General features: G+C 38.2%; 8 protein-coding genes and 1 pseudogene across 11 annotated transcripts; 3 read left to right on the top strand and 6 right to left on the bottom strand.

The window, feature by feature from the left end:
* The first annotated feature begins 397 nt into the window (after window positions 1–397).
* On the top strand, window positions 398–769 carry LOC147927817 (B3 domain-containing protein At1g10455-like). The gene has a single exon (XM_087484683.1). It carries the CDS (start codon window positions 398–400, stop codon window positions 767–769), a length of 372 nt encoding a protein of 123 aa, XP_087340809.1.
* Window positions 770–1,398: 629 nt separating this feature from the next.
* Window positions 1,399–4,393, bottom strand: LOC104743209 (exocyst complex component EXO84A-like). The gene is made up of 6 exons (XM_087485533.1): window positions 4,126–4,393; window positions 3,880–3,977; window positions 2,767–3,802; window positions 2,189–2,692; window positions 1,775–2,100; window positions 1,399–1,693 (listed from the first exon to the last, which is right to left on the bottom strand). The coding sequence occupies exons 1-6, from the start codon at window positions 4,282–4,284 to the stop codon at window positions 1,549–1,551; spliced, it is 2,268 nt and encodes a 755-aa protein (XP_087341659.1). The 5' UTR covers window positions 4,285–4,393; the 3' UTR covers window positions 1,399–1,548.
* A 1,136-nt stretch (window positions 4,394–5,529) lies between these two features.
* Window positions 5,530–7,154, bottom strand: LOC104739652 (wall-associated receptor kinase-like 15). Its single transcript, XM_010460082.2, has 3 exons — window positions 6,412–7,154; window positions 5,963–6,327; window positions 5,530–5,786 (listed from the first exon to the last, which is right to left on the bottom strand). Exons 1-3 carry the CDS (start codon window positions 6,900–6,902, stop codon window positions 5,725–5,727), a joined length of 918 nt encoding a protein of 305 aa, XP_010458384.1. The 5' UTR covers window positions 6,903–7,154; the 3' UTR covers window positions 5,530–5,724.
* A 3,082-nt stretch (window positions 7,155–10,236) lies between these two features.
* On the top strand, window positions 10,237–11,574 carry LOC104739650 (glutathione S-transferase U17). The gene is made up of 2 exons (XM_010460079.3): window positions 10,237–10,854; window positions 11,123–11,574. Exons 1-2 carry the CDS (start codon window positions 10,534–10,536, stop codon window positions 11,483–11,485), a joined length of 684 nt encoding a protein of 227 aa, XP_010458381.1. The 5' UTR covers window positions 10,237–10,533; the 3' UTR covers window positions 11,486–11,574.
* LOC109128602 (uncharacterized) lies at window positions 11,192–16,817 on the bottom strand. 3 transcript variants are annotated; one of them, XM_087485528.1, is made up of 18 exons: window positions 16,682–16,817; window positions 15,899–15,948; window positions 15,690–15,770; window positions 15,481–15,583; window positions 15,279–15,394; window positions 14,981–15,048; window positions 14,865–14,912; window positions 14,457–14,707; window positions 14,173–14,349; window positions 13,952–14,076; window positions 13,739–13,822; window positions 13,309–13,615; window positions 13,036–13,218; window positions 12,822–12,958; window positions 12,404–12,693; window positions 12,131–12,313; window positions 11,914–12,047; window positions 11,192–11,792 (listed from the first exon to the last, which is right to left on the bottom strand). In XM_087485528.1, the coding sequence occupies exons 8-15, from the start codon at window positions 14,683–14,685 to the stop codon at window positions 12,562–12,564; spliced, it is 1,374 nt and encodes a 457-aa protein (XP_087341654.1). In that variant the 5' UTR covers window positions 14,686–14,707; window positions 14,865–14,912; window positions 14,981–15,048; window positions 15,279–15,394; window positions 15,481–15,583; window positions 15,690–15,770; window positions 15,899–15,948; window positions 16,682–16,817; the 3' UTR covers window positions 11,192–11,792; window positions 11,914–12,047; window positions 12,131–12,313; window positions 12,404–12,561. The 3 variants fall into 3 exon arrangements, with proteins under 3 accessions (XP_087341654.1, XP_087341656.1, XP_087341655.1); XM_087485530.1 differs by lacking the exon at window positions 16,682–16,817 and adding an exon at window positions 16,179–16,391; XM_087485529.1 differs by lacking the exon at window positions 16,682–16,817 and adding an exon at window positions 16,179–16,363 and having other exon boundaries at window positions 14,457–14,912.
* Window positions 11,738–12,272, bottom strand: LOC147927816 (uncharacterized). The gene is made up of 3 exons (XM_087484682.1): window positions 12,131–12,272; window positions 11,914–12,047; window positions 11,738–11,839 (listed from the first exon to the last, which is right to left on the bottom strand). Exons 1-3 carry the CDS (start codon window positions 12,270–12,272, stop codon window positions 11,738–11,740), a joined length of 378 nt encoding a protein of 125 aa, XP_087340808.1.
* LOC147927815 (uncharacterized) lies at window positions 16,769–18,774 on the bottom strand. The gene is made up of 6 exons (XM_087485531.1): window positions 18,162–18,774; window positions 17,940–18,076; window positions 17,506–17,797; window positions 17,232–17,414; window positions 17,017–17,147; window positions 16,769–16,898 (listed from the first exon to the last, which is right to left on the bottom strand). The coding sequence occupies exons 1-6, from the start codon at window positions 18,751–18,753 to the stop codon at window positions 16,860–16,862; spliced, it is 1,374 nt and encodes a 457-aa protein (XP_087341657.1). The 5' UTR covers window positions 18,754–18,774; the 3' UTR covers window positions 16,769–16,859.
* Window positions 18,775–18,801: 27 nt separating this feature from the next.
* Window positions 18,802–19,855, bottom strand: LOC147927814 (uncharacterized). Its single transcript, XM_087485532.1, has 4 exons — window positions 19,507–19,855; window positions 19,227–19,409; window positions 19,011–19,132; window positions 18,802–18,897 (listed from the first exon to the last, which is right to left on the bottom strand). The coding sequence occupies exons 1-4, from the start codon at window positions 19,727–19,729 to the stop codon at window positions 18,802–18,804; spliced, it is 624 nt and encodes a 207-aa protein (XP_087341658.1). The 5' UTR covers window positions 19,730–19,855.
* Window positions 19,856–20,133: 278 nt separating this feature from the next.
* On the top strand, window positions 20,134–21,525 carry LOC104739647 (glutathione S-transferase U18-like; annotated as a pseudogene). Its single transcript, XR_015580470.1, has 2 exons — window positions 20,134–20,536; window positions 20,910–21,525. The product of XR_015580470.1 is annotated as a glutathione S-transferase U18-like (transcript).
* The last annotated feature ends 428 nt before the right edge of the window (window positions 21,526–21,953 follow it).

The raw sequence follows: 21,953 nt of genomic DNA, 5'->3' as shown, positions 1-21,953 counted from the left end.
AAAAAAAACGAAAGCCGGCATATCTCTGTTTCTTGTGAGTTCACTGAGCATCTGTAACGTAAAGAAGCTACGAATTTTGTTTATACGTTGCTGAACATAAATTGTGTTGATAAATACGATCAACTTCGGCATGTGTTTATAAATCTTTTAATTAATTCAAGCATGCAATCTAAACCTTATAAATTATAAATAATTAACACGAGCACAACATCAATAATTCTTCCTATGAACTACTGACCGCATGCAACCATAAACTTTATAGCAAAAACACATACCTATCTCCTACCGAACATTATAAATAATATGCGAGTCCATGAGCTTTCGATTCATCAAAGCCATGTTTTCCCTCGCGTTACAAAAACAAAAATTAACCCGAAACCAAAAAAAGAATCTTCAAATGCCTGTAAAACTCGATACTGAACTTACACTAGCTCAGTACGATCCATGGGTCATAAAAAAGACGCTGCAAGTGAAAGATTTAAACAGTGTAATTCGATTACCAGCGAAAGAGACACGCGACGAAATAATCGGGAGATGGAGCAACAAGCTTGTGGTTGGAGATTCCGTGACAGTGAAACTTTATGATTGGGATTCGGAGAAAACGTATGACATTAGTATTCATCAAGATTCCAGGGGCTATTTCTTGAACCTTGGTTGGTTTCTTGTCCTTATTGATAGGCACCTCAAGGAAGGAGATACAGTCGGATTCTATTGGGATAACATTGATTCAACTTTGAATTTCAAAGTTTTACAGAAAAAGATTGCTTAACTTTGCTCAAGTTTTTTTTTTCATTATTTATATCTCTCTATATATAAGTTATATAATATAACATGTATCATATAATATGATAGAACATTTGTTTTTTCCTTTTTCTATTTTTCGCTCGGGTAGCTAAAGCAAATTCCTCATATTCATGATCTCATAAATGTTAACATAAATATTAAATTCAAACGGCGGAATTCAAACGTAATTTTTGCATACTACAAGCCATAATATAAGTTTCTTGATATGTGACACATAAAAAATAAATAAATAAAAGTTTCAATTTGTGAATAAACAAGTTGTGGAGACTAATACCGCCGCGGCCTAGTGACTAGTGAGAGGAATCTTTTCAAACGGCGCTCCAAAAGAAAAGTACCACAATGTTTACACCCGCTAAAGTTAGGGAACTGATGGGACTCCGGTTGATGTATAGCCATCATAACAAAAAGCCTGCATCCGTCCCAGTCCCATGTAATATATATCTTCTAAGAATCCATCTTTTCATGTTAAGGATATAAAAAACCATTCATTTATTAGGTTTTAAGACCTAGGGTTCAGTTTTAGGGTTTAAAATCTAGAGTTTTTAGATTGTAGATTTTTTAGTTAATTTATAAATTTGAATTAGAGACTACTAGTTTTCGTTCAAAAAAAAAAAAAAGAATTAGAGTACTAGCTAGAAAACAAAAGATAATTGTCCGAATTAAAGAAAGAATAATCCCTCTAAAAAAATGAAAAAAAAAAAAAAAAAAAAAAATTCTACGTCAACGAAGTTAATAATTTGTTGATTAATTACTCGTGTAAGATTTAGCAGAGGAAACAGAAGGGCTAGTGACGTCCCGCTCTGCGTGGCCACCGAAGTTGCCTTTTCCCATCAACATCTTTATCGCTATCTGAGCTACTTCCGCAAACCACTCTTCTTCCGGCAACGTGCTGTTTCATCATCAATCATCAAACCATTTATAATGCATACATGATACATGTTTATGTGGTAAACGTGTAATGAATACATACCTGTAAGGGTCGAGTCCAGTGGCTGAAACTGCTTCGATGGCTCGAGCTATAATGTTCTTGATCACTTGGTGAAGGTTTCTCGACAAGTACCTTCCTTGTGAGGCAAAGATCATCACAAACTCCATGTCTAGATAAAACTGTTGAAGACCAAGTGGACCTAATGGTTTATCTCCTGTCTCCATCTCTTCCCAGAAACTCTGATCATCAGATATCCAAAGAATCACTGTCTCCGTCAGTCTCATCAGCAATATCGTCGCGAATCTCTCTCTTCCAACAAACATATCGCTCACAATCACCGCTATTCTCGTCAATTTCGCAAATTGTTCCTGAAAAAAAAAGCAGAGCATTCATGAATGAAGCTTTTTTTTTTTGGCTTTCACACTTAAAACTTTAATGTTTTTTTTGTCTGCTTACCTGGAAAATTGGTGAAGGAAACCATTCAGGCTCTTCAGTGGTTTCGTCCATGAGGATATAAATCTCAGAGCTGAGACGGACTTCTCCTTCCTCAGTGAAGATGAGTTCAAGTGCATGTTGTCTGCAGAAGCTATCTCTTAGTCTATCCACTGACTTTTGAAGTTTCTTCTTCCATTCTCTTTGCTCTGGTCGGTTGTGTCGACTATCTGAGGAGCCTCTTCTTGGAGTGGATTGGCTTGTACCTTGTGGCAAAATCTTTGAAGCTGAACGTGGGATTAGCTCGTCTGCTAAAAGAAGAGCATTGACTAACAAAGCTGTTTGTTGAGACTCTGTTTCAGCTATTTTAACTATTCTTTGAACTGGATTCTCTTCGTTCTCAGCTGAGGCAGGCAATGCGTTGATCAAGAGATCAACGTATGAGTTAAACACTTGCAAAACACCGTCTAGTGCAATCCCATCTAACTGTAATGCTTCGTCTAGCGGTCCAGCATCTTCCAAAAATTCCTAAATCCACATAAACTCAAACTTATATAGCAAGCAAAGAAAAATAGATAAACTGAAGCAGCAAATATGATTACCTGAACCATGGAGTTGAATCTTTGAGCGCTTATAGAAAGCTTGAGATGCGGTGCAATGGGAGTAGTTGATGAGGCGCGTGATCCTGTTGGTGTATAAGCGAGTGACCAATCATCCGAAGCAGCTAAAGCGGCACTGCTTTGTTCAATTCTCTTGAGATTTCCGGTCAGTGCTTGCTCAACACCCGGCCTGAAGTGTTTTAACAAAACAGGGGAAAGAGCTAAACCGCGAGACTCCAATGAAGAGCAGTGGGAGGCGCAGAGTTGGATGCACTCTGCGGTTACCCTTAAGCTTCCTGCAGCAGCAGATGAAGCCAGAGTATGTCTTTTCAGCAAAATAGCAAACGTCTCTGCTTGTTTAACCGCCCATGTCACAAGCTCTGATGAATAAGCCGGATCCTCTCCAACAACTGCATGAGAGTCGCTTGCAGCTTGAGCAATCGTTGAGAAAACAAGCTGAGAGAGCGCAGAAGCAAAAGCTACTCCGTAAGAAGTGTTAGAAGCTCTTAGGCTTTGAATGTTGGCTTGTAGCCTCCGCTCGTAAGACCTAAGAAGCAATGTGTGAGCACGAGAACCATCACCGAGTTTCTTGAGAGCCAAGACGGCTGATCTAAGCTCGCCTCCTCTTCTAGAAGGTTGGCTGATAGCTTCAGCCAGTTGGTCAGCCAACTCCTGTCTCTTTTCCCTGATTGCATTGTTCAGAGAAAGAAGAGTGTCGGGGCTGAGAGTGCGTTTCTCATGTGCTTCTATCGCCACACGACGCCCTTCTTCTAACGCAGCCATGGACTCATCAACTCTCTTCTCAGCTAAGAGGACTTCAAGTCTATCAAAAAACTCCACAACCCAAGTCTCAATCTTGGAGAGCTGTTTGTTCTCCATGTCATATAAGTCTTCGTCTCTCAAGTCGTCAGCGTCATCAGCACATAAGGAACTAATGTGAACGCCATCAGCTAAGCCGTGAACAAGAGCTGCTTGAGCAGAGAGAAGGTTTCTCATAGATAGAAGCTGTCCTTCAAGAGCTGAAATTTCCTTAGATGTCCTGCACACGTCATCAAGAACATGAAGAACCCCAAAACTAACAACCAATCCCCAAATCTAATGATAGATAACACAAACCGTATAAAGGCAGCGTAGTTAGCGTAGACGCTCTTACGCATCTCTTCAGCAGAAGCTTTCTTCAGTTCAACGAGGTAAGAAGACAAATGCCTTGTCTCCTGTACACCACCAATATGATCTCATGAATTCTAACATTTTTACAACCAGCTAACCTAAGATAAGGTAATCTAAACACATACACATATATATGATATAAGCAAAATCTGGAATACAATGTCTTATGAGAATGAGAAAAGGAGAAAAGACCTTTTCGTTCATACGCTGACATTTGGAGGAGACATAAGCTTCGGGATCGAAAGTAGAGCCTTTGAAAACCTTAAGACGATCACTTAGTGTCAGATTCCCTTCGAGTTCAGCCGAATTGCCGATGCTAGACGACATTGATCCTCTTTCTCTCGCTTCCATTTTCAAAACTCTCCCCAGATCCACACCACAAACAAAGGCAGCAGAAAAAAAAAAAAAAAAAAAAAGATAGAGAGAAATTGAATGATGAATAAAAGAAAAAACAGAGGAGGATGTTGAATATGCGCAGGAGAAGGCGGCAAATTTGGGGTCCAGGAGGACTGTAGGGGGGAACACGTCCTTCCCATTACTGGGCTTTGTGGGCCTCGATTTCTTTAAACAATCTTCGGTCAAACTTTATTATTATTGGATGGATCCTTATTTTATGCTAATCAGTTGTTATGATTTTAATCAATTTTTTTTACTAAACTTCAAAATAAAATATAACTAGTAGTTTCAACTTACAATAGACACTTCAAATATTCCAATTTTGATGTAAATAATGAATAAAAGCTATGGTTCAGATTTCAGACCTCAGAGGATTAATTGTAGAGGCACGTTAATATATCCTTGGAGGTTTGACTAGACTTCGCCTTCTCGGACTTGGCCCTCTTCCAGAGATGTGGAGAACCGGATGCCCTAATCAGAATGCTGCAAACTCTAATCATTTCTCACTGTTGTTGCATACCCTAGTTTCACTACGCTAGTTTTTCTTGAATACTGTTACACACGTAATAACATCTCACCACTCTCAGTTTAGGCCCATTTGACTTGAGTCACTTGACTTCATATACTGTAACTCGCATTGTGTTAAATCTTAAACGTGTATTTATTTTATCGTAATTGTTAATTAGTATGTGAGTTCTAAATTGTCTATCTCTACAATTACATAGTTTCAAATAAAAAACATCTCGACGATATAATTAAGTTTCTGGTATTTTTAAAGTCTAAACCGATTACCAAATCGACCAAAAACAACATTTGATTAAATGAAACCAAAACCAAAGCGAATCGGTTTACACTTTACAGTAATGATCACCTAGCTATTTATCGATATTCCATGCTCATAGCATGCGAAAGTCACCTAGTGTACAGTAGATATTAGTTTTTTTTTGGTCCAAAATTTAACAAATTGAGTGAAATGTCGTAGCAAGCTAAGTTAAGATCTTTGTTTGATCAAATTTTACACAATCTAGAACGGCAAAGCTCTGATATTGTACTTGTAATCCATATGAAAGTGATTATGATCCTCGGTTAAAGAAAATATTGAAAGTACAAGTGTAGTATCACCATCATCATCATTATGATTCTTTGCAAGTGTTTAGAATTAAATTAATATAGTAAGGTGATTCCTTATGAGCTGGAAAGTGGAGAAAAGGTAAATAAGATAAATGGTGACTTGAATAATATTGCAAAGAGAGAAGCAATAGAGAATCTCATGCTATGATATATCACAAAGTTCTAGAAAAAGGAAACAAAGATTCGATCTATTAATTAAGCTTTCTCTTCCAACCACTCCATCCTTTGAGGCTTCCTGATTGAATTGACTAACGCAAAAAACCTTTAACGCAGACTCATCACCATCCAAACAACAATCCATGACAAAGGGTACACTACCCATTCTCCTGTTTTCAAAATAAATTAATATATATACTGTTAAATACAAAATAAAATGTAGAAATAATTTTTCTGAAAATTCAATTGCGAAGAAATAAGTTATAGCTGAGATAAGATTATCTGTGAAATAATGTAGTACCCAATATTAATTAATTTGACTATATATTAGTAAAAGTGTGCTTACTTGAGAGCCAAGGAACAAGAATAGAAGCAGAGTTATAAAGGAAGAAGCAATCCGACGTCGTGTTAATCCCACCGGGACAGTTGCAAACGAACGAGCTTGTCTGAGTGTTGAAGCCACAAGCACCGTTACTACGCTCGCAGCCACCGCAGACGCCAGGGTACTCATCAAAAACGTTGAACTTGTACTTGAGTGCGATTCCGTAGTTCCAATTCTCCGGGTGAGATTCTTGTCCCGGACCAAGATTGTAAAAGCCGGAGTAGGACGAGCATTGGAGTTTCTTCAGATCCATTTCGAACGATGGTCCGAGGTCTAAAGGCACGTAGACGCAACACGTTGATACTTGGAGGTTTATTAGGCTTATCGCCCTGCCAAACCAGAAATATTAACCGGTTAATATTTCGGTTTAGATATAATAGTAGTCCGGTTTAATTTGAATTTTTTGGGTTTACCTGCAATTGGAGTACAAGAAGGTGCAAATGGAGGAGCTCTGACGGTCACAGAGAGAGACACGTCCACTACCGTTACTTAACGGCGTGAAAACAGGGGATTCGTCTACAGAACAGTCAAGGAGCGTGAAAACGGTGTCGTCGTGGAAAGAGAACGGAGCGTCCCAGTCCAACCCGAAACCGTGGCTTGGTCGGGTACATGCACACGTGGACATGGACGGGTCGGTGACGTAGATTTCTTGCTTGGCGTAGTCGACGGAAGTGATAGGGTAACAGCCTGTGTGAGTGGTGAGCGTCAAAGTCTGTTGGTCTGGGTCGCACGTGATGTAACGTGTGAAACGTGGGTCACCGCAACCTGCCCCGGTTCCGAGAGGGTACTTGATGGGTATTTGGCCACATGTTTTTTGGCAGGCTTGTGAGGAGACATGAGAAGAAAGGGAGAAGAAGGAAAAGAGTAAGAAGAAGAAAGAAAAAGAAGAGCGCTTCAAACTCATTTGCTAGACGTTTTAGAGAAAAGAGAGGGAAAGAAGAAATGTGAGAGTTATGAACATATGATTTGAGTGTGTCGATGTAACTTAATATAGATGCAATGCTAAGAGGAATACTAAAGTTTCATATGTATATACATTAACATTTTTATAGATGCATACATTTTCTTTAGATGTTTTCAGTATAAGAAAATTAATTTGTATATAAATAGTTTTTCTTGTTGTTAAATTCTAGATTCTTTTGTTCTTTGATGATATATGGATTCTTTTGGTTGGGTTGTATGTATACCATCATATGACGGATTACAACATATCAGATAAATGACTTGTAAAAAGTAAAAACAAAAATTTAATTCTTTTACGTACAAATACAACATTCGACGCAAATAATTTTATTAAACAAAAATTAGCGATGGTTTACACAAAATACTATACATACAATTTAACAATTTTTAATTATTATTGCATTAAAAATCTGGATAGTGCAGATGTCTCAATAAGCTATGTTTGAATAAAGATAGTTATGACTATGACAAGTTTTTTTTTTTTTTTTTGTAGATATTTCTCACTCGTGTATTCTTATAACAACCTCTTTCACTTGAAAATTGATCGACCATCTATCAAAAAAAGAATATTGAACAACCAAAGTTTGTGAAGTTGATGGTTCAATGGGCTCTTTGAGAAAGAAGTGATTATAATTAATGATAAATTCTATTAAGAAACTGAAAAGTATATATGGATATATAGAAAAAAAAAATGTGTAAGAAAGTAAATATATTATTGACAAAATGTGCCTTTAGGTGTCCCAAACTCACCAGGAAATAAGGCATAGAAGACATAATAATATTGCAAAGACATCATTAATGTTAAGTGCCCACTCACACTAAAGTCCCCACCCAAACCAAGGAAGCGGGCAGGATAAGGGAATTGATTCAAGAGAATATCGTAAAGAAACCTAAAGGCTTAAAGTTACTAAAAAAATTCTCAACTTTAGTTTGTTTTTAATTCATTGTATGATAATGTATTTGTAGTTACAACTAGTGAAGATGTAATGCGTCTTGCAGGGTATTATTCTATTTGGTATTCTCTTCTCATGAGATTGTTCTGGAAATCGATCAAATTTTCTTTATATATAGGCTATAATTGGTGTATGTACAATTTATCACTAAAGAAAAATAAAGACGCTTCTCTTTAAAAATAGTAAGAGAATCTAAGTCACAAAATCCATAATATTTCAAAACTAGAGAACTATTCAAAATAATCAACAACTTGACTGAGTAACACATTTCCCTACTCACACACACACAATGACTAAGAGAGATATGTATTATCTTTCCCATGAAAAAGAGTTCGCAATTTGTCAAGAATCGGATATATATTATTTACATGTTCGTGGTTTTTTCTTTTGTTTTCGAAGAAGTTTCAATACCTTATGGGCCTGTAGTCTTCCTAGGGTAGGGGCTGATGACATGTGATATCTCTTTTTTGGAGGTACCTCTATATCTACCACTAGTCGTCTAGTCCACCAGACCAGCCCGAGGTATGTTTTTGGTTTCATCTATATATGTACTTTTGTTTACTCTGACTTACATAGTTACATATACAAAATTAGAATAGTTGTACACGTAAACCATATTATTAATTAGAAAGTAGCTCACGCGATGCGTGGTTTATTTATACATTATTAATTTAAAATATAAAATAAAGTTTCTATTCAATTATATATGAAATATACAGATGTAATTATTAATATATGTCTTAAAAATAATATTTTAACTACGCTTCAACTACAATTTATAATTTATATATGTGATATAGTGTTTCATAGAAGGGTCATGAAAAAGAGGAAAATTAAAGTACATATTACTAACTATTTTTGATTACAATATATTGTTGAAATTATTTAAACAGTATGTTACTATAGTAATAAGACCATTACTTATAGCATAGTTAACTATATATGGTATTTTTGTTAAATATTTAAGATAAATTATATTTTTTTATATTTTTTTCTTTTTTGGAAAATTAAAAACTGAGAAGTAATCTAGAAAGAAAAATGTAAGATCTTACTTAATTATTTTGATAGGTAATTTTATGTTGTCCTATATATTAATTTTATTGTCATCATCTAAAAGTAAAAGTTAGCAAAAAATAGTTTTATATATGATAAGTTATTTTTAAAAAAAATTATTAAAACGATATCACAAAAAAGTCATGAAAAGAAAAGTGTGCGAAATTTAATACATTTTTGTTTTCTATAGATTGTCTCCATTTCTAATCATTTTAATATAAATAGTATAATTAACAATAAATTAATTTTGAAACTATTGTTTTCTGTTATTTCATGGGGGAGATAAACAATTATGTTATGATACCATTTTTTTTAGTACATATGTTTTAAAGACAGTCAAATTGTAACTAATAGAATACTATTAAATACAAATTTGAGTTGTGTCTTTAATACATTATATATAATTATTGAATATAATCTGATATATATATATATATATATTAGAAAATCTTCAATATTTTTAAATTACTCTATCATAAATTAATTTGGTTTCAGTTTTTACTTTAAAAGTATGAAACCATTTTCTATTTTTATTTGGTTTAAATTTGTTTATACTTTTTAGTTGGGTTGATCAGTATTTTTTTTTAGGTTGTATGGTGTATGATTTCATTATGAAATATATTATATGTTAAAACAAAAAAATGGAAAGAATATATTTTTGTAGCAATGTTGAAAAAAATTCAAAAATCAAACTATACAACAATTATCTTTTTTTTAACAAATTATACACAACATAAAATACAAATAAAATAAAGTCAAGTAAAGAAATAGAATGTTAAATTTAAAACTAATGAGAATGATATGTGTCAAAAAAATAGAGTGCCAAATGTCACATTATTAGGCAAAAGTTAGAAAAAACGTTGTCATAAGAGGTTAGAAAAAATGAGTGGAAACAATGAGCTTAATTAAAAGCATAAGAACAAAACCAAAAAAAAAATTGAGACGAATATTATTTAGGGGTTTTTTTCGCGACTGCAATTCAATGTTTCACATTTCGTGTGGTCCTGTGATGCATGACATGTTTTGTTTTTCTTAGGTGAATTTGTGTGTTTTCTTCCCTGAGATGTGTAATTATCACTCAATCATTTCAATTATTTCATTTAATTTTATATCACTTAATTAGTTGGCAAAAACAAAACTCCAAATAAACGTCACATCGTCAATCTTTACAACAAATATATATCTCGTCTCGTCGACCACAATAAACTGATGGACCCTTCATCGTTAATACGAATTTATCTTAAGCATGAAAAACAAATTTCAACAAGTGAAGATGAACATTTGCCGGAGTTTCAATAGTAGCCACACATATAAATGTCGTCTCGTCGACCACAATAAAGTGATGGACCCTTTCAACGTTTTCCCACCGTTTAATATACGTGTCAAGCTCTAAATTGGCCCTTCTTCACTATCTATCACCGCCATAAAATTTACCTACCCTATCTATCCCTTCCATATAAATGCCACACCGATCCAACGTTAACGCTTGAACGTGTCAAAACATTACATTTCTCTCTCACACATTCACACTAACCAAAGCCCTCTGTTTCAGATCTTGAGGTGATCATGTCAAGCGGCGAAGTGAAGCTGATCGGTGCATGGGCGAGTCCCTTCGTGATGAGACCGAGGGTTGCTCTTAACCTCAAGTCTGTCCCCTACGAGTTCCTCCAAGAGACGTTTGGGTCTAAGAGCGAGTTGCTTCTCAAATCAAACCCGGTCCACAAGAAGATCCCGGTTCTGCTTCACGCTGATAAGCCAGTTTGTGAATCTAACATCATCGTTGAGTATATCGATGAGACTTGGAGCTCATCTGGACCGTCCATTCTCCCTTCTCATCCTTACGACCGGGCAATGGCTCGGTTCTGGGCTGCTTACATCGACGAAAAGGTGTTTTTTCCTTTCTTCACTTGCTCACAAGAAAGAAAATTAAATCTACTTAGTTCAGAGTTTTTGCAAATTTAATTAGTCTAATTTAAATGGTGAAGTAAACACAACTGCATAATGCATATACAAACGGAAACACACAGTTTTCGAGAACTCAAGAAACTAGTTGTAAGTTAAAAATAGATGTTTTGTTATGTAATTTTCATTACATTGTTAAAGCTAACCTTTTTTATTTTCAATGTTCGACATTAATCAACACGAATGAATGAAGTGGTTTGTCGCTCTGAGAAATTTCCTAAAAGCTGAAGGAGAAGAAGACAAGAAAGCTGTGATAGCGCAAATGGAAGAAGGGAATGCGCTTCTGGAGAAGGCGTTCATCGATTGCAGCAAAGGAAAACCGTTCTTCAACGGTGACAACATCGGTTACCTCGACATTTCCCTCGGGAGCTTCTTGGCTTGGTTGAGAGTCACCGAGTTAGCAGCTAGCCATAAACTTCTTGATGAGGCCAAGACACCTTCGTTATGCAAATGGGCTGAGCTATTCTGTAACGATCCCGCTGTAAAACCTGTCATGCCCGAGACTGCAAAGCTTGCTGAATTCGCAAAGAAGATCTTTGCCAAGCCGCAGGCCTAAGTTGCTGGTGAAATAGTTTTTTTTATTTATTTGTGGGTTGAGACTTGAGATCTTGCAAGAATAATTTAAAAGTGGTACTGTTTTATAAATTGCTTTATATCTTAGTGTGCTAGGGGTATGTTGAACGTTACAATTGAACTTGGCTCCTTCGAGCCCCAAAATTCTGAACTAAAGATTTAAAATCCCAACGTTATCACAGCTATTGAAACTTGCCTTCGGTTGATTCTTCACCATGGTGGGGAGCATTCCTAGTCAAACAGTCCAGCATCTGTTAATCTTCCTAGTCCCTAGGCCTACAGCCCAACGTCTGCTTGAAAAACAAATGCACATGGGGTCAGAATTAGGCAAACAAACCTGGAAATGAGAATGGGAAACTACTTGTGTAGTAAGAAACAGTTTTGACTAAAAAATAGTTGAACCTTGGTTACCTTCCGTTCATGTACTTGACTAGAGAGATGCGTGGTGAAATTCTCAAACACTTGGCCAGGAGGGGAACGGCATACTGAGCAAACCCAGCTGGCAGGTTCTTCACCCATTTCACTGCAGTCAAGTTCCCCTGAATCTGTGGGAAAAAAAGGTAAACCAGTTCAGCAACAGATTTTCTGGTTATTTCAACAACACTGTGAGATCGGGCCAAACACACACCTGTCGGAAGAAAGCTTTGAAGAGACTCATACGGATACGGCTGAATAAGGTTGTATCCCGACGATTGTAGCCAGTCAGAATTCTCAGAAGGGAAGATATTAGGATCGGATATGACCATTATATTAGCTGGAGGTGGATTCATAACTTGAAACTCGAAAATAAGATCCGCAATGGATGATGAACCTGTTTCAGAAACTAAAGCCTTGAGGAATCTCTCTATTTATCAAGGAAAACAGTAAAAAAAGCAAGAGGAGAGGATGAGAAGATATTAACCATAGGCAACGTTATCAAGACTGATTCCACTGGAAAAGAGTTCTCTCAGGATGCCATTAGGGACGTCTTTTAGTGCGCCAACGGCAGTGATGGTGAGAGGACCAGAGTAGCCACTCTTCTCCAAAAACTGTTTAATACACGGACCGACCCAACGAGCATCAACTCCAGTGGGGATGGGACACATATTGATGTCCCAAAAGACCACTGTAACTGCCTTCAACGTCATGAGAGTCACGTATTGGTGCAAACATGTATTTAAGTCTGATATTCATAGGCGGGTGGTCCGACACCTGCAACAAAACAAGAAGTGAGAAAGGGAAACCACTTGTGGTAAGAGGTCGGTTTTTGACTGAGAAATACTTGAACGTTAACAAAATTATTTATTGATATAACAAGTCTGTCCGGGTTGATTGCTTACCTTCTGTTTATGTTCACTACTTAGGAGATGCGTGGTTAAATTTTCAAAGCCTTCGAAAGTAAAACCAGGGAAGCAAACTGTGCAAACCCAGCGGGCTGATTCACTCGTTTCACTGTACTTATCTTCCTCATGTTCCCCTGAAAAAAGGTAGTCAGTTAAGCAGCATAATTTGCTGGTTATTTCGAGAACACAGGGAGAGAGGACAAACACACACCTGTCAGAAATAAGCTTTCAACAGAAGGATACGGAAACGGCTGAATAAGGTTGTATCCCATCGATTGTAGCGTGACAGACAAACAAGAGAAGAAGGTTCTCTCGTTGGATATGAGCATTATATTAGCAGGAGGTCGATTCATATCTTTAAACTCAGAAATAAGACGCGAAATGTCTGCGGAACCTGTTTCAGGAACAGAGGACTTGAGACTCTCTGTATATATGCATCAAGGAAAACAGTAGAAAGGGACAAAGGTTGAGAAGATATTCAAACCATAGGGGACGTTAGTAAGAGAGATTCCACTGGAATAGATTCCTCTCAGGGTCTCAATAGGGACGTCTGCTAGAACGCCAACTGCAGTGATGGTGAGAGGACCAGAGTAGTCCAAACTCTCCAAAAACCGCTTGATGCATGGACCGACCCTATGAGCATCACAGTGAAGGGGAAGGGGACACGCATTGAGGTCCCAAAAGACCGATGTTGCCTCCTCCAAGAAGCATGTCTCAAGATACCCATTTGGTTGCAACACCAACTTCTTTGGCCGCCGCCATTCTTGCATGGGAGGATGCAAATACCCCATCTGCTTGCACGTCCAGTAGGACATCAATAAAGACAAAGGGTGAGGTCAAATTTAGGCAAACAAAACTAAAATTCAGAAATCTCAATGTGATCAGATATATAATGAGTTTGGTTGCTTCCTCACCAGGGTAGTAGCAATCGGCAGATGAGACTCAAGGGGAGCCATGGGTAGGCCCACAACATTCATACGTGACACTTTCGGAAATTGCTTGAAAAACAAATGCAAAAAAAAAAAAACTAGGAAGTGAGAAATTAGGTAAATGTTTTAGACAATGACAAAGTGTATTTGATACAATTAAATACAGTCTGTAAGGGTTTGGATAGGATGCTTCATTACCATCTGGTGGTGTTCTTCGCTGGCGAGATGCGTGGTGAAATTGTCAAATCCTTGGGCAGGAGGATCATGGGGGCATATAAAGCACTCCCACCAGGCAGATTCCACGGCTTCCAGTGCACATGAATCTGGTGGAGGGGGAGAGAAGACAATTTAGCAACAGATAAGCTGGTTATTAATCCAACAAAATTAAACTATAGGGTGAGAGAGGGACGAACACAGACCTGGATGAAAAAAACTGTGGAGAGAATCATATGGAAACGGCTGAAGAATGTTGTATCCCTGAGCTTCTAGCAAGCCAGAAAAACAAGGGAAGGTTCTTGGATCGGATATGACCATAATGTTAGCTGGAGGTGGATTCTTATCAGTTAACATAATGTCAGCACCCACGGAAACGGAACCTGTTTCAAAACAGAGAGACAAAAGACTTAAAAAAAAAAAGATTCTATCAAGGAAAAACTGTAGAAAAGGAATTATATGAAAGGATATGAGAGAAGAAGATATTAACTGTTGCGGACGTTAGCAAGGCAGATTCCACTGGAATAGACTCCTTCCAGGATGTCAAAAGGGACGCCTGATAGTACGCCAACGGCAGTGACGGTGAGGGGACCAGAGTAGCCAAGGTTCCTCAAAAAACGTTTTATAGACGGACGGACCCAACGAGCATCAAATCCATTAGGAATGGGACACCTATTGATGTCCCAGAAAACCGCTGGCGCATCACCGTTCTCCTTCATCTTTCTAAAAACCTTTAAAACACTATAACCAAATTCAAATCACAGTAGTAAGGACTTTAATCTAGCTAGCTAGTACGGAAATCAAAGACAAGAGAGAGAGGAACACGGCCGTAATCGACTAGGGTTTCCGAATAATTTTCTAAGAAACCGTGAGAGATAAAAGGAGCGAGAACTTGTACCTGAAGCAAGGTTTTGGATCTCGAAATCGACTGGGGGTTTCAAAATTCCTGATTGAAGCGAATTAAAACTAGGGACGTCCGTCGAAGTTATATATATACGGGGGAAGACTACCTACCGTTAGAGAGAGTCGGTCTTCATTAATGGGCCTGCAATTTATATGAGTCGGTCTTCGTTTTAGTGGGCCTGCAATTTATATAATTCGTAATTTTTCATTATCCATCACCTAAAAAAACCCTCTGATCAAACCGAACCAAACTGATCAATCCATTGATCACAGTGAAACAAAATACACAATGTTTATGACTTTGAAACGAATGAAACCATGACGGCTTGATCACACTGAAGAACACAAAGCGTATGTTTGACAGAGAGCAGAGAGACATATTGCTAAGTAGAGAACAGAGAGTTCAAACCTGAAAAAAAAAACACACTCCATGAGATGCTCTGCCCTCTTGATTCTTTAATAGCTAGTTCGAAGAGAGCACAAGAAGAGATATGTGCACTAGCTGATTTCCCCATCAAATAAATTCTACACACGCAAGCAGACGCGGTTCAATTACAAGAGCCGGTGAAAGATAGAAAAACTGAACCGAACGTAGAATGAGATCAAACAACCTGTTAGGATCACCTCCAAAAGCAGAAATATTATTACAGACAAATGAGATTCCTTTGAGTGGCATCATTTACCATATCACTAATGGTTCCCTGAGGGAGGTTTCTGTACCAAAGACAGGGGAATGCTTGGTTAATATTTGATCTAAACTAAGCCAAATTTTTATGAGCATAAAAATACGTACGTAGCTTAAGGAAGAGGCATTGCTTACCCGATAATCCAAGCTCCACCAGTGATGAAAACTACAACAGGCTTCAAGCCATCGTTCGTTGGAGGTATGTACAAATAAAGCCTGCCAAATAAACAAAAGCCTTTAAAGTATTACATAATTGAGAAACACACAGCTCAATAAACAGGAGCAAAAGCTTATCATCGATCAAATAGCGAATTGAGTAGAATTCAATTCTATAGCTTCTTCACCTTGTAGAATTTGGAATCGAAATCTTTCATAGACCAATCCATGCTTTTCTCTGTGAATCACAACCAACAAAAACTTCAAAAACAGAGAATACACTTATACAGATCTATTCACTATTGTAGTAATGTTCCATTATCAAAGTTCAAAAATCGAAAGCATAATTAAAATCAACAATCTTCAGAATCAAAACAGAGAATGCTAATAAGTTCTGTTTCAATCAATTCTACATGCCAGAATCATAAGTTCATGACACATAAACGTCAGAAGATGCAGGAGCTTTACCAGAAGATTCCAACAAAATTTAGGTTGATTTATATAAAACCAGAGGTTTATCTTCTTCTTCCTCAATCGACATCTCTTGAAGATATTGATCTAATTGCTTCTACACAACCATATGATACAACATTCGCCGGTTTCTTCACCACGGCGACCGTAACGTCGTTCGTCGGCAAAATCGTTTTTAATTTAATTAAGAATTTACTTAAAAGCTTACGTAAAAAAACTCTTAAACTCCTACCGATGGAGATGCTCTTAAAAGAAGTTAAGACATTTTGTTCAGTGTTTTCTCTACTAAGCATAATGTGGGATTACCTAATCTTAAAAATCTTGTATCTTGTCTTAATTGAATATATGTATAAAAGTGGTTAAGAGTCGAGTTAGCGGCTAGCCACATCTTCTTGATGATACAATTAAGCGGCTAGCCTTAAGTTGCTGGTGAAATATTTTTTTTTTTTTAATCTTGCAAGAATAAATTAAGAGTGGTACTGATTTATAAATGGCTTTACCTTAGTGTGTACACTGAACGTTACATTGAACTTGTCTCCTTCGAGTCTCTCGTCTTCTCTGGGTCATTAAGAAAACCCCAGAATTCCAAAGATTTAAAATCCCAACGTTGTCACAGCTATTAAAACTTGCCTTCGGTTGATTCTTCACCATGTTAGGGAGCATTCCTAGTCAAACAGCTCAGCATCTGTTATTCTTCCTAGGCAAACAGTCCAACGTCTGCTTGAAAAACAAATTGGTCAGAATTAGGCAAACAAACCTAGAAATGAGGATATATGGAAACTACTTATGTATTGATACAATAAAGTACGTCCGTTTTGGCTAGGATGCTGGTTACCTTCCGTTCATGTACTTGACTAGAGAGATGTGTGGTGAAATTCTCAAACACTGGGTCAGGAGGGGAACGGCATACTGAGCAAACCCAGCTGGCAGATTCACCCGTTTCACTGCAGTCAAGTTCCCCTGAATCTGTGGAGAAAAAAAGGTAAACCAGTTCAGCAACAGATTATCTGGTTATTTCAACAACACTGTGAAATCGAGCCAAACACACACCTGTCGGAAGAAAGCTTTGAAGAGACTCATACGGATACGGCTGAGTAAGGTTGTATCCCGAGGATTGTAGCACGACAGAAGTCCGAGAAGGGAAGATTGTGGGATCGGATATGACCATTATATTAGCTGGAGGTGGATTCATAACTTTAAACTCGAAAATAAGATCCGCAATGGATGATGAACCTGTTTCAGAAACTAAAGCCTTGAGGAATCTCTCTATCCATCAAGGAAAACAGTAAAAAAAAGCAAGAGGAGAGGATGAGAAGATATTAACCATTTCCAATAACGTTATTAAGAGTGATTCCACTGGAAAAGAGTTCTCCCAGGATGCTATTAGGGACGTCTTTTAGTGCGCCAACGGCAGTGATGGCGAGAGGACCAGAGTAGCCACTCTTCTCCAGAAACTGTTTAATACGCGGACCGACCAAACGAGCATCAACTCCAGTGGGGATGGGACACAAATTGATGTCCCAAAAGACCACTGTAACAGCCTTCAGGTCAAGACACTCACTTAGTGGTTGAACCATGTATTTAAGTCTAATATTCATAGGCGGCACGTCCGACACCTGCAACAAAACAAGAAGTGAGAAAGGGAAACCACTTGTGGCAAGAGGTCGTTATGACTCGGAAATACTTGGACGTGTTAACAAAAAAAATGTATTGATACAACAAGTCTGTCCGGTTTGGACAGGATGGTTGGTTACCTACCTTCTGTTGATGTTCACTACTTTGGAGATGCGTGGTTAAATTATCAAAGCCTTGGAAAGTAAAACCAGGGAAGCAAACTCTGCAAAACCAGCGGGCTAATTCACTCGTTTCACTGTACCTATCTTCCTCGTGTGCACCTGGAAAAAAGGGTAGCCAGCTAGTTAAGCAGCAGATTTTGCTGGTTATTTCAACAACAACAACAACACAGGGAGAGACACACACCTTTGAGAGTGTGAAATAATAAGCTTTCAACAGAAGGATACGGAAACGGCTGAATAAGGTTGTATCCCGCCGCATCTAGCTGGAGAGACAAAGAAGGCGAGAAGCAGATTCTCTCATTGGATATGAGCATTATATTAGCTGGAGGTCGATTCAAATCGTTAGACTCAGAAATAAGAGTCGAAATGTCTGCGGAACCTGTTTCAGGAACAGAGAGTCTCTGTAAAATATGCATAAAGGAAAACAGTAGAAAGGCACAAAGGATGAGAGATATTAAATACCGTAGCCCGTAGGGGACGTTCGTAAGAGAGATTCCAGTGGAATAGAGTCCCCTCAGGGTCTCAATAGGGACGTCTGAGAGAAAGACAACTGCAGTGATGGTGAGAGGACCAGAGTAGCCCAAACTCTCCAAAAACCGTTTGATGCATGGACCGACCCTATGAGCATCACAGTGAAAGGGAAGGGGACACGCGTTGAGGTCCCAACAGACGGATGTTGCCTCCTCCAAGAAACATATCTCAAGACACCCATTTGGTTGCATCACCAAATTCTTTGGCCGCCGCAATTCATGCATACGAGGCTGAAAATACCCCATCTGCGGGTGAGGTCAAATATAGGCAAACAAAACTAAAATTCAGAAATCTCAATGTGATTGTGGTTGCTTCCTCACCAGGTTAGTAGCAAAAGGCGGACGGGGAGCCATGGGTAGGCCATTCAGACGTGTCACTTTCGGAAATAGCTTGAAAAACAAATGGAAAAAAAAAAACTAGGTAAATGTTTTAGACAAAAGACAAAATGTATTTGATACAATTAAATACAGTCTGCAAGGGGTTGGATAGGATGCTTCATTACCATCTCGTGGTGTTCTTCGGAGGCGAGATGTCTGGTATAATTATCAAAGCCTTGTTCAGGATCATGTGAGCATATAAAGCATTCCCACCAGGCAGATTCCACGGTTTCCAGTGCACATGAATCTGTTTTGGGGGGGGGGGGGGGATTAGACAATTTAGCCACTGGTTATTAATCCAACAAAATAAAACTATAGGGTGAGAGAGGAAAAACACAGACCTGGATGAAAAAAGCCGTGGAGAGACTCAACTGGAAACGGCTGAAGAACGTTGAATCCATCACCTAGCAAGCGAGGAACAACACAAGGGTAGGTTCCTGGACCGGATATTACCATTATGTTGGCTGGAGGTGTAGTTTTATGGGTAAAATTATAAATAACATCCCCAGGGCTTGGCCAGCATGCTGTTTGAAACAGAAAGACAAAAGACTTTAAAAGGATTCTTCAAAGAAAAACTGTAGAAAAGGTATAAATAAAAGGATATGAGAGAATGATATTAACCGTCGTGGAGGACGTCAGCAAGACAGATTCCACTGGAATAGAGTCCTTCCAGGATGTCAAGAGGGACGCCTGATAGTACGCCAACGGCAGTGACGGTGAGGGGACCAGAGTAGCCAAGGTTCCTCAAAAAACGTTTTATAGACGGACGGACCCAACGAGCATCAAATCCATTAGGGATGGGACACGTATTGATGAGCCAAAAAAACCGCTGTCGGATCACCATTCGCCTCCATCACTAAATACCTTTCAAAAACACTATAACCAAATTCAAATCACAGTAGTAAGGACTTTAATCTAGCTAGCTAGTACGGAAATCAAAGACAAGAGAGAGAGGAACACGGCCGTAATCGTCTAGGGTTTCCGAATAATTTTCTAAGAAACCGTGAGAGATAAAAGGAGCGAGAACTTGTACCTGGAGCGAATACAAACTAGGGACGTCCGTGGGTCGAGATATTTTGAATAGTTGCTTATATATTTTTTATATATACGGGGCGGTTAGAGAGAGAATGGACTTCGTTTTAATGGGCCTGAAATTTCTATGAGTCGGTCTTCGTTTTAATGGGCCTGAAATTTATATGATCCACTAGTTTACAAGTCTGTAGTTTTTCATTCACCTAAAACCCTCTGATTGAAACCGAGCCGACTCCATACGATCAAATTTAAGTCTCTCTCTCTCTCGGACACGGTTCTTAATAAGCTGCGGGATAAAATGGCGACCGACGACGTGAAGCTGATAGGCTCATGGGCGAGTGTCTTCGTCATGAGGGCGAGGATCGCTCTCCACCACAAATCTATTAGCTACGAATTCCTCCAGGAGACGTTCGGTTCAAAAAGCGAATTGCTCCTCAAATCTAACCCGGTTCACAAGAAGATACCGGTTCTGATTCACGCTGACAAACCGGTTTGTGAGTCCAACATCATCGTTCAGTACATCGACGAGGCTTGGAACTCATCTGGACCGTCCATTCTCCCGTCTCATCCTTACGACAAGGCCATCGCTCGTTTTTGGGCTTCCTACATAGACGATAAGGTTCATAGTTTGATTTTGTTCCTTCACTTACTGTTTTCACTTTGATCATTTGCATTTAATTACAACTATACTGGGAATTAACAGATTATGTGGCTTTTAGTGAATTTAGTATATCCCCAAAATTGTAGCAGTTTAATCCGGTTAAGAGTCTGTAGTAACTAGTAACACTATATAACAGATTAAAACTGGATAGGATTGGACTAGTCCAGCTTCAGCTAACTTCTATACCCAGAGTCAACTTTAACAACTTAGTTTTGGAAAGAAGTTAGACATTTTTGTTCAGTATCTTCTCTAATCTCTACGATACATATTGTGGCATTAATTAGCTAATCTTAAAATCTTGTATGCTGTCTTAATTGGATATTTATAAAAGTGGTTTTTCTCTCTGAGAAGTATCCTAACAGCTCAAGGAGAAGAAGAGAAAAAAGCAGCCATAGCTGAAGTCGAAGAAAGGACCGAGCTTCTTGAGAAAGCATTCGCGGATTGCAGCAAAGGAAAACCGTTCTTCAACGGTACTGAGTACTGACCATATCGGGTACCTCGACATTGCCTTGGGGAGCTTCTTGGGTTGGTTGAGAGTCGTCGAGTTGGATGCCGGCCATAAATTTCTTGATGAGAGCGAGTCTCCTTCTCTGTCCAAATGGGCAGAGCGGTTTTGTAATGATCCCGCTGTGGAACCTATTATGCCCGAGATTACGAAGCTCGCTGAATTCGCAAGGAAGGTCTTTCCTAGGCAGCAGTCCTAAAGTCAAGGGGATATCGAATTTGGGGACTGAGATTGCAAAACTTGGCTGTAGGTATTGAAATTGGTTTACTAGGATGCATGTAAGTTATGTTGGTGTGGAATGGGTTTACTAAGATGTAAGATTGTAAGTTATGTTGTACTGTGAAGTGTAATAAAACCAAAGGCACATCCAAATATAGCTTTTATGTATTTTGCATATACGTTGGAAATTTATTGGAGTTAAAAAAGACAGAGCAAAGTATTTAGATCAGTGATACATGTTGAATACCTAGGTATTACACTTACATGGTGTTAATGAGATCATATGGATAAGTTCATAATACTAATCTTCACTTTCCTCGGCATGATTCAAGCACTTCCGAACATATATTATACATGAGATCAAGCTAGACTTGCCGTAAACATTTCTTTTTGTAAATTATCAAAACCACTAGTCAAATATTCTGACCAAACTTGGCCGCCTGTTATTATACATTACACAATTAATACTCTGATTCTCTAGATTAAGTTGGTTTGGTCGGTTTAATTATTGCATCTGTTTTTATTTTGTTGTCGGCTAAATAAAGTAATAATTCTTTCTCGTTTAATTTAAATATGGTTATTTTAGATTTCATTACCTAAATTAATTATATAAAAAAGGGATACAAATTTGTCGCAATACGTAAATTCCAT

Source organism: Camelina sativa, chromosome 14 (genome assembly GCF_030686135.1).
Source record: "Camelina sativa cultivar CO46 ecotype springtype chromosome 14, ASM3068613v1".
Lineage (NCBI taxonomy): Eukaryota > Viridiplantae > Streptophyta > Magnoliopsida > Brassicales > Brassicaceae > Camelina > Camelina sativa.
Note: the sequence above shows the minus strand (reverse complement) of the source record. Positions and strands in the feature narration are given on the sequence as shown.